General features: G+C 37.4%; 1 protein-coding gene across 1 annotated transcript; it reads left to right on the plus strand.

Moving 5' to 3' along the window:
* Nucleotides 1–363: 363 nt before the first annotated feature.
* AdoR (Adenosine receptor) lies at nt 364–11,682 on the plus strand (the record flags this gene model as incomplete). Its single annotated transcript, XM_017624686.1, has 4 exons — nt 364–1,021; nt 10,126–10,343; nt 10,506–10,992; nt 11,347–11,682. Coding segments are annotated over exons 1-4 (1,522 nt in total), but the record flags the coding sequence as incomplete, so codon positions are not given.
* Between the last annotated feature and the right edge of the window lie 4 nt (nt 11,683–11,686).

Raw genomic sequence — 11,686 nt, forward strand, 5'->3', positions numbered from 1 at the left:
TAAAGCTTGAAAAATGGCACATGTTGAGATGAAAACAACTCAATAGTGAGCACAAAATAAACAAAACTGCATACAAAAATTGTATATTTCAAAAAAAAAACAGCAAAGGAGAAGCATTTAAATGTAGAAAAGTGAGCGACTCCAAATGGCATGCACGCGTGTAAACAATCTACGTGAAATATCCTTACAGCTAACAAAGCAACATAGTAGATACATACATACATTTTGTAAATAAGTACTCAGCGGTGCTGATCATACCGCCATAACGTGCCAATTGAAATTCTTGTACAAACTAATTTGCAAAACCAAGCGCTTCCGCCCGCTTCAGTGAATCGCATAGTTGCTTAAAGTGGTCAAAAACGAATAGCAGTTGCCAGAGATCAACAAAAATCGAGCATATTATAAAAGCCAATTGAACCAAAAAAAAAAACAACAAATCACCAATTAGCAGCTTTTTAAGTTTTCATTAACCATAAAACGTATTTTCTTCAGAGCTGCTTTCTTCTTACAGTCGGCACCTACTACATTCGTCCTTTCAACATGTCCGAGTTTCGTTTCTTCTCATTCACCGATTTCCAGTACCGCGCCAATGACTCAACGCTCTTCACCTTGCCCATCACGCTTTCGACAAAGAGCACACCGGCCGACAATGAGATGTCCGATGACTTGAATGTGCCGTACATGGTTTTCGAGATATTAGTTGCGATTTTTGCCGTTGTCGGCAATTTTATGGTAATTGTGGTTTTTCAACGCGAACGCAAACTTCGTCGTCGTACAAATTATTATATAGTTTCTTTGGCGATGGCAGACTTTCTGGTCGGCTCGCTGGGTGTGCCATTTGCGGTGCTGGCATCGGTGGGTTTGCCAAGAGATTTGTATACCTGCCTCTTCACCGTTTCACTGTTGGTGGTGTTGTGCACAATTTCCATTTTCTGCTTGGTGGCCGTATCGGTGGATCGTTATTGGGCCATACTATATCCGATGGCATATTCGCGAAATGTGCGCACGCGTACGGCAATTGGTGAGTACGAGTAACTTTTGAAATTTTGACTTTTTCTTGTTGGTAGATAGTATCTACTAGATACTCCAAAAGGAGGAGGTTATCAATTCATCGGTATATTTTATTTGTTTTTTGTTTATGAATGTTATCGCATAAATTTAGACCACTTTAACCGATTTCTATAATTTTTTTAAAGGAATGGTTGTACCTCAGCGATTGTCGCATACTAATTTGGTTTAGATTCGATTATTGGATCATGAAGAAGTTAACGATACTCATAAGTTTTTATATGAGAATTGAAGATTGTTTTGTTTTTGTTTTTTTTAATTTTCATTTGTGTTTGTTAATTTCAGCACAATTCTTAGTGTCCTTTCACACGCTCCTATTTTGGGCTACCGAATTTATGTTCAATGATGTGGTAAGCTAAATTAATTTTTTAATACAAAAAAAATTTAAATTTCCGATCCAGTGTTCTTCACCTAATCCTACCACCCGAGTTCGCTGTCAGCTCTGCAAACGATAGGCCATGTAAATTTACAAGGTCATTTTGTCCATACTTTATAGTTGATATGTTTACAAGAATTTCGATATGGGTCTTCACACCGATCTTGGTACTCGTTAACTCGGTGTTCGGTAATTTTGCTAATATATTTTGTTTGTGTAAAATAGTATTACACAAACAAGATACATGGGAAAAAATTAACGAACATGATTTTCAGAGTAACAAGCTTCGGTGTGTCAATTTAAGTCTAAAACCAGAGTGCTTGGTTGAGGCAATGGGAATAGTAAACAGAAACTATTAGCAACGTTAAGATATGTCATGAGGGAGCTTCAATCACACTCGTTTTCATTTAAAGTCCTTTTTCTTACTTCTGTGAAGCATAAGTCGATATTGAGTAAGTTCTTACTTTCCGAATATCAAAAAACTTTAAAGTAATATTTAATTAAGTATCTCTGTAAGGGCCAAATATAAATTCGTATTCAAAATCAGGGTTAACTTTCCATATTTAAAAAGCCGGCATTGGGTATTTAAATATGTATTTAATCTGAAAATGGATACTCATCAATCGGCACTTAAATTGCACATCTGAAATTGGACCTAAGTTTTTATTCATTTCAAAAATACTTGTCCGCAATTTATAACTCTCTGCAGCTATACATGCTATAAAAATCAATTTTTATAGTTTGCTTTTTCCTTTAGTAATACAAGTTTTTATCGCGCTTATTCTTCACGCAACAAGTCGACTATGTATTTACAAACGCTATTAATTGCTTTATGTCTGGCGTGCCTTCATTTACTTGGAAGTGTACGCGTAAGAGGGCTGCACAAGTGGACTTAAAATTGATTTCAAGTCACTGGGTAATTTAACATAGCACTGTGTATGAAGTTTCTCATTAGTCTCAAGTTATAGCTACATATACACAATCTCACGCACGTGTGCTTTTAAATTTTTTTCTGGGTTATTTTTTTTATTTAATTTGCATTATTATTATCAAGTTTTTTATCATTTCGGAATCTTGTTTGTTCAGACATTAGAATATATACATATTAATAATATGCAAACCTAGCCTAGACATTTACCTCACCGGACGCTAGTTAAATATTTAATAACCATATTATTATTACTGCGTCTGAAAATATGCGCTACGCTGCAGCGGAACTGCAAAACACGCCATTTTTTAAATGAAACTAATTGCTGCTCATATGTAAGTATATATATATATATATATGTTGAAACAGAAAATAAATAAAAAGTAAATTTGATAAAATACAATACATATCAGAATATCGTTGAATTGTTTTAAGATCTATTGCAAAATCTTACACAGACAAGGCTAAAAAGTATAAAATAAAATAAACACTTTTTAATATACCACGTTTCTATAGATGGACTAAAAAGTAAAAAATAATATTTCGCAGTCCCACGCTTTTCTTTTCAATTCCATAAATTGTTTATTATGATTTTTGCTAAAATTCGAAAATCAAAAGTTTTTAAAACAAATTATATGGGACTGCGAAATATTGTTTTCTACTTTTTAGTCCATTTATAGAAACGTGGTGTATTAAAACAATTTTATTTTGTTTTATTTTTTTTCAATTAAAATACAAATATGACAAATAAAATACAGTTCATTCTCTAACCAAAACCCTATAAACCTAAATTTTAACCTTTGTAGAAAACTAAAAATATATTCATCAAATCTTGAGGAAAGTTTCAAAATTTTATCAGAATTTTTAGATTTTTCTTGAGTATTCAGTTTTATAGCCCATTCAATTTAACACCGCATTTCGTATTGATTTCGTTTTGCCTTGCATTCTAGACTTGTTGTCATTTTTACGGTATTTTTGTTATTGTTTTCGTTATTTTTTGTTTGTGATGTTTCGTCTTTCATTAGTCTAGAAAAAAAATTTAAAACGTACAAAAAATTCTGAATCATTCCGAAAAAAATCCGGGAAGAGTTTCTGACTGAATATCAAAGTCTCAAGAGCTATGTTCGAAAAGTGGCAAACATTTTCTCCAAAATCAAGAAAAGAAACAAAAAAGCGCGGAAAGTCCTAAATAAATCTGAAAAACCCCAATATATCTTCAAAAGTCTCCAAAAATACTGAAAAATCTCGAATGATTTCACTTTTTTATCTATGGTTTATAGGTTATAGGTTTTCTTCTAGCACATAAAACCTATATTACATAGTGCAATATAATGAAAACAAAAATTCAGTCGCTGGGGTCTCAAGCACTTCTCTGAGAGATTATGAAAAATAAGAAGACACGTATTTTAGCAAATATTTGTAATAGCAACTTTTTATTTTATACCACCTCAAAGTTTACAGTCCATTATCATCGTCTTAAACTCACAATAATTAACTAAATAATTACTTGCTAGATGTTGATGGAATAGCCTTTAATGATCAAAAATCGCTTAAAATTACATAACGAAACGATAAAGTGAAAAAAATAAAATTTCACTGACATTGAATTTTTCATTTTCACTTCACTGTTTCATAGAACCAGAATCAGCCCCCTGACCTGCGAAAGCTAAAAATCACCATTAGATCAGAATTTGAATTGAAGCGATTTTTTATAAATAAATAAATAACTTGCTGTAAAATGGCCTTTGAAAAGGTAAAAATAACTTGAGATAATAAATGACACAGTTCAAAATTTAGCTCGGCATCTGGCACGCCTGCAGCGATTATTCTATTTTCTTTGACTTCCGTTACATTGGAAACACACCTTCTCGTCTGCCTTCGAATGGCAGGTCTAATGAAATATTCACTAATACAGCTACCAAAGAGAAGATACTCTTAGAAAAGATTTGCCTAAAGCATTCATTAAATGGCGTTGATAATTTCGCTTTCATTTTATCGCTCACATCAACTTTGATTTCAATAAGAACTCCACGTCTTTGAAGTTATTAAATACAATAGAATTGTTAGATGATGAACTACGGAGCGTATGAGTAACATTCCTGCTAATTAGGAAGAACAACTTATTCTGGTAGGCAAGTTGCCAAAATATCACTAAACTGAAAATAGTTCTACAAAGGCAACTGTTAAATATAGGAAACACAAATACAGGGTGCACCAAAAGTCCTTTTAATTTTAAAACGATGATAAAAAAAATTTTGTAAATTAGATAAGAACTGTTTTTTATTTATTATGCAAGTACGCAAGTAGGGGTTTTGTTTTTTTAAAAATTATATCATCCATTTGTGTGTCTTAAATATTTTGATAACCAATGCAACCTGGACCGGAAACTTTCAATGACGGCTTAACAGGTGTTTCGTGAAATGGTTTGCATTTTCTCGCGAATACATGCTTTTAATTCCTCAAGAGATGCTGTGGAAGACTTTACTTTTAAGGTATTCCCAAAGAAAAAAGTTTATTGGGGGTTAAGTCGGCACTACGCCTGCGGCCAGTTAAGGTCACTTCTTTTGTATATTACTTTTTGTCCAAAACGTTCGCGAACTGCATCCAATCAGTCGTCGGAGGTGTGACATATTGCTCCACCTTGCTGAAATCACTATCGTTCATTAAAACCATTGAAATTGGTAGCTGTTAATTTAAGACGAATATAAAGTCCAGGTTGTTCACGAACAGGCGTTCTTAGGCGCTCTTCGTTTACGCAAGTGCAGGGATGAACATTCTAAATAAGAGGCCACTTACGGTCACTGTAAGATACTAATGGAGTTTCCGGAGCTTTCCGGATTAGTTGACTATGCACTACCGAAACCTGTTCCCGCTATAGCGTTTACGACTCGCCTATTCTCAAGGAAAGAGTGGCACGCTATAAGGTGTGGATATTACATGCATATAAAAACAGATTGCTCAAAGCAGGAGGGGATAGTTGGTGGTGGTGCAAATCTCCCGTAACTTTCGTCTCCCGAACCGCTACAGCGTTTTTCAGGCGGAACTGATGGCAATCGGCAAAGCTACAAAGCTAATAAAGTGTGATATGAAACCCCAAGTTGATATCTACATCTTCATTGACAGTCAGGCGGCAATAGAATCCCTCACGAAGCAGGCGACAAAATCTATGGTTGCCATGAAACGTGCATCTCTCAACGAGATGGCTGAGTCATTGGGCCGGCCCAAAAGTGATATGGGTTCGCGACACAGATGGCATAACAAAATCACCTGTAAAACTGCCAAGAAATTGTGGCGCTAAACGCGCTGGGCTACTACTCAGCCTAAATGAGCATAATATGAGCATGCCTATCGACTAGGCCTACGATGACTTCTGTAGAAGCTTTAAAAATGGAGATGAAAAGCAAACGATCCTGCAACTGTTGTGACAGTGAGCTGCTCTATAAAGGCGAAAACTTTTTAATTTTCTTCGACAAGTTGGAGGATCATAGATGCGTGGAAACCAGGGATCTTTTAAAATTGGATGGTTTTAGGAGGAATTGGGAACTGTGGCATCACAATGGGCCCTGAGCCTAAGTGTATCTTATGGACGACCGCGACAACCTGAGCTAACATATAGTCGAAGAATCTTTGTTTCAATAGTACTCGCCTACGCAGAGTGCACGTTTTGTCCGCTGAATGACGCTGTTTTTCTATGATAGCCAAAATAATAAATTATTATCCTTATCATATATTGCGTGAATAAAGTTTATAACAATGAATGACGACGACATGGAAGGCAAGGAAGATAGCTGTAAGAATATTTAGGACGTAGAGGTCCATGGCCGCAATAATAATAGCACGGCACATGATAACTTATGGAGCTATCCATAGCCTCATCGCAAGCCTCATCAAAATAAACAATTTATGTAAAATATTTTATTTTTCTACAAAAAAATACATAAAATACGTAGTAAAATTTAATTCCATTAAATGTTGTTTTTTTCATCAAATATTTGCCCTTCGCAGTATTTGCAATTCAACCGAATTAAGAAAATAAAAATAACTATTTAATCACTAAAAAAGTGTTTACCAAGTGGCCATTGAGCTATAAGGATTCACTCACCTTTGGAAAATATCACAACATCCATTTAGCTAATTAACAGCGAACTTCATCCAACAATTATTTACTTACTACGTTTAGTGAGTGCACCAGCTGTTGTTGCTCCTAAGTGCCATGCGAACCCCAAACTATTGCCATTCCCACACGAATACACGGTATAAACTACATTTGTTTACTTTAATTAAGTAAATACTCGTAGTTTCTGTTTTACGCCTGTATGCGTAAGTCCGCGCGCGAAAATATTCATTTGTCACGCTGTTTTTGTTACGAGTCACCAGCTTCGAAACAAAGCAAACTTAAACGCTCTCCTTCCCCTCTGAGCATACATACATACATACATACATAGTATTTAGTAAAAGCTGAACCCTGCCTGCATACACGCATACACACTTGCCACGTCAAATAGACATGACGCATTTAATTTGTCTTTAGCAAATTACAAACTCTTCGGTTCAGTTCATGACAAAAACAAATAGTCGAATAACTAGTGGGTGACAAGTGACAGAACTGAGAATTAATAGAATTTAAAGGTCAGCATATGAACACAGGAATCATGCGGAAGATATTGGGAAAATATTGGTAGCAAGGAGTTTTTTAAGTCGAGAATTGAACTCTTCCGATTTAGAGAATATACGGAATTTCAGATGCATTTTGTGACTAAATAGACCAGGAGTGAGGATTTTCCCGCACCCATAGATTCTATTCAGTTCTACACTGACGGTCTAAAATGGAGATCAAAGTCGGAGCAACTTGGAGTACAAAAGTAATCCCATCTACCATGCACCACTGTAGCATCTTCCAAGCTAAACCTGCGACTATTCATGAGGCTACCGAATGTTTAAAGACAGAGTCAATGGCTTGCAACAATATCTATATATACCCAGACAGTCTTCTTTTCCTATTTGGCACTGTAACCGCCTAAGCGATTTTGGGCGAGTTTAGCAAAGCATGGCAGTCGTTTCTCTTCTGTTCCAACTGACGCCAATTGGAAATGCCAAGTCCTTTCAGAGCTGGAGCGTCGCTATTCATTCGACACATGGCAAGCCAACACATGGGCGATCCGAAAATTGTCGCTAACTGGTTACAGAATCTTCCTCCCCGGAAACAAAAGGAGCCGATATTTTTCCAACTCCTAGTTTCAGTCTTTTAATCTCCCTGCAGAACTTGCAACAAAACGAATTTAATGCAATAGTGTTAATTTTTAAACGCGTCTATTAAAATATCTACTGTGTGATGTGAAGTGACTGGCACCAGTTCGACTGCTATGGCCCATTGAATGAATCAAGTCAACTAAAAATAGTTCTTTCAATTAACCCAACCGTAAGTAATCTTTTTACAGCATACGAATGAACGTCTTTACGCCGCCTGTATGTAATTGGCGCATTGTTGATTCACACAGGCGATGTTCGGGACATACAATTGATGTGGCGGACGCGCATGTTTACTTAATTTATACTACTGTGGCAGCCATTAAACGGCAGTGTGAAGGCACAATGCGAGTACATATACATACATATGTACATAGTGATAGAATCATTCATATGTAAAACAGACAGAAATTTATGTGAATTAAATAGACAGGCAATAGTGGGCTCGTCCCGACAAGTAATGCCTTTTATATGTGCTACTATATAATTTAAGGGGCTCGGTCTTGTGCTACACTCTACGTTTATTGAAGCAAGTACGCTTTTACGCTTGTATTTATTAGGTATGCATAAGAAAGTGACACTTGTTGGGTTTACAGATAGCGTCATAGTAATTTAATTTGCTCTTTACGTAATAGCTGCTTAGTAGCCCTTGAGTCTCTTAAGGGTCGCTATGTATGTAGTATGCATTGCGTGCTTGTCATTCATCACGTGATGTACTGGATATTAGCTTATAGCTATAGAGTTCGCCCACCATCTATTATTCCTAATGTACTACAAGGGTCGTTGGGTAAGTGCTGTAGATAAAATAGAACGCACTACAATTTAAATATTGAAGGAAGAACTTACCTATTTTTTCTACATAACAAGAGCTTATCGACAAGGGCTTGTCTGCTTTCCAAGAAGCTATCAAATATGTTGTCCACTTAGAGGAAAGTGGTTGGCCGAAAGACATCCGAAACTTGCGAGTAGAAGCTTTTTCTTCAACACTTGTGGTAGCCCACATCTAAGTGCTGCGGCTCTACTTAACTTTAGACGCGATTAGTTCGGGGCGCATATGTTTTACATAAAGCATCTTAAGGAATCTTTCTTCAAGATGACTCTCGGACATAGTAAGTCAACGACTTAAGTGAAGGAAAGATAAAGGTAAGGCTAGTTACTATGTGAGAGCTTCTCGTGTCACAAAGCAACCGCTGGCTCGATGGAATTTTTAGCAAAGAGAAGGTCTCGGGCAGAGATTCAATTGACATGTATTCGTTGAATTGAAGTGACCTTCCCGCAGTCCCAGTTTATTCTTTTAGGAGCGAATTCGCGAAGTTTTGATCGCCGTGTGATCTCGAACCTGGTAATTCGAGAGCGATGCTTCGTTCCGAACAGGCGAATCCCATATAAATTCAGGGGTATCAACCGATGCATTGTTTTTGGTGCTGTCCCACAGCAGTTGTTGGATCGACGGTTTGTGAGTCGACAATATTCGACAAGTTTCTGGATTTCCATTGGTGGTGTAGTAAGGACGGATGCACACCGATGGCCTGAGCTGCAACATTTCTGGAAAGAAAGGGGGTGCCTAAAAAAAATTCTCTACGAACAGGAAATCAACTCAAGAAGTCATATATTAACCGACGTGACTGGCTCAGATCTTTTATTTGACTTGCATGGCACCAGAGTTCTTCGAATAGGTCAATAGTGATTCTGTGTATGCTGCCTAACCTGCATAACATGGCCAATGGCCCTTTATCATGATGCAAATTAGCCTGTAGCCTCTTATGACACTTATTGCTTTCTTGGAAGTCACCCTTGGACGGACGATAACCCTTGTTTTGTTCCATCGTGAAACCTTTTTTCTGGCCCTTCTTAACTGAGCTGGTCGGCGAATAGCCTGAGAGCTTCGTTTACCCTTTTTGGTAGAGAGTTTGGCTCGGTAGTGTATCTGGCGCAACCATTCTCGGCTGCTTTTGCCTCGTTAGGAGACCGAATCTGTAAGCGAACTTGCCCTTCATCACTATCTACTGGTTTGGTAATCGATGCGTGGTCTTTAAGTAAGGCCATGTGGTCCAGCTAACCACTTTCCAGCGTGTGTGAGAAATATTTCAGATCAAGTTTTATTGGTGTTGGATTAGATCAGACACCAAACTTGGTTCCTACAGAGTGATAGTAAGTAGAAGGACCTACAACTTTAAGTTACAACATTTTTCGTATGGGTAAGATAATTCTCTGAATGGGCTCATTGGAATTCATGTAAAAATAAAATAATTAAAATTTAAAAAAATAAAAATAAAAAACACTTTGAATTAAAACAGAACTATCAGGTGGCCCTCGTATATGAAAATATACGCTGTACATAAATACCCCAATATGCGGCTTCCGCTATGACGTTACTAATTTCCTTGAATAAAAGTTCGGTTCATTATTCCTTTCGTGGTTTTTTTTTGTGGCATTTCACTTTTTTCTTTTTATTTCTCATTATACTCATTACTCATAGACTAATTGTTTTTCACTTTCTTTGCAGTAATCATCTCGATGTGTTGGGTCGCTGGCACAATTGTGGGTTTTCTACCGTTGTTTGGTTGGCATGTGAAGCCCGAAAACCAAGCGGATATGAGCTGTCATTTTGTCAAAGTAATGGATTACAATTATTTGGTGTTTCTGTACTTTGCAACCATAATAACACCGGCGTTGCTAATGTTGGCTTTCTATACGCACATCTATCGCGTCATCGTCAAACAGGTGGGTGGTTACTTTAAATATTAAAAGTTAATTTAGTTAATTACCTTAAATTCGAAAATCTTCAAAAGTCGCAACTCATAAGTATATTTCATACAAAATTTTAAATTTTATTAAAAGAGTGCGTTTCGAATTTAACAACAATAAATTGATTTACCTCTACAGGTACGCCAAATAGTCACAATGAATCCGACGAGTAATAGTAGCCGCCGTTCTTCCAACACACAAGTCCAAATAACACCTGGTCGGCCACATGGCGGCACTATGCTACGCGTCTTAGGCGCTTCACGCAAGCGCGATGTGAAAGCTACCCAAAATCTCTCCATTATTGTGTTGTTCTTCATGATCTGTTGGTTTCCGCTGTACACCATCAACTGTATCAAGGCGTTCTGCCCCGACTGTCAGGTGCCTGGCAAGCTGACACTTTTCTGTATTATACTCTCTCACCTCAATTCGGCCGGCAACCCTGTGCTGTATGCATATCATTTAAAGGATTTCAGACTGGCTTTAAAAAATTTGCTTTTGAAGATAATGGGCATTGAGGTTGAGCCAGTAGTGGATCCAATGCATCGCTTCTCGCTGGCAAGTCAACACCGCCTACAATCCATAGAGGCGAGTTTGCGCAACTCGCTGCAACCACGCATTTATATAGGTAGGTAACTAGAATGAAAGAGAATATTATTTCTGTGTTCGTATGGAAAAGTAGCTTATGTCGAAAGGCTGGCTTTAGTATAAATCGGCCTTCGCAGCATACGATTGCGAATGACTTACGGGCGCTAAGCCGTTTAACAACTTTTAGCAAATAAACGTGCAAGAAATAGTTCCGATACTAGCAAGTCAATATTCTTTTTAAGTCTCATCAAAAAATTCCTTGTCGTTAAAAAAATAAAGGGAATGCCGCATTATACTAAAGCCGGCCTTTCGACATAAGCTACTTTTCCATACGAACACAGATTTAGAAATTGTATACAAAAAAAAAAAACGTTTCATTTAATATATTTTTCAGATTCTCCCATTTGGTTACGCCAGCAACAGCAATCACTCAAGAACTCGCAATCGACGCCAAAATGCGGCGTTATAACACCTTGCCTAAACAACATTAACAAGACGGTCACCGCTGTGGCTTCTGTGCCCGCTGATATTGGCCGCGATATGTGGAATATAGTGGAGGCCTCAAGTGGCGCCGAGCTGGAAGGTATCAACTACGAATATCCCATTGGAAGAAGCGCGAATACGCCGCCTACGCCCGCGTCCCAACAGCAGCGTCGCGGCTCTTCTTTCGGCAATGCCTACAGTCCTTCCTACTCCTACAACAACTGCAACTACTACATCAGTCCCGACGAATC

Source organism: Rhagoletis zephyria, unplaced genomic scaffold (genome assembly GCF_001687245.7).
Source record: "Rhagoletis zephyria isolate East Lansing unplaced genomic scaffold, Rhagoletis_zephyria_1.1 Rzeph_scaffold_03737, whole genome shotgun sequence".
Taxonomy (NCBI): Eukaryota; Metazoa; Arthropoda; class Insecta; order Diptera; family Tephritidae; genus Rhagoletis; species Rhagoletis zephyria.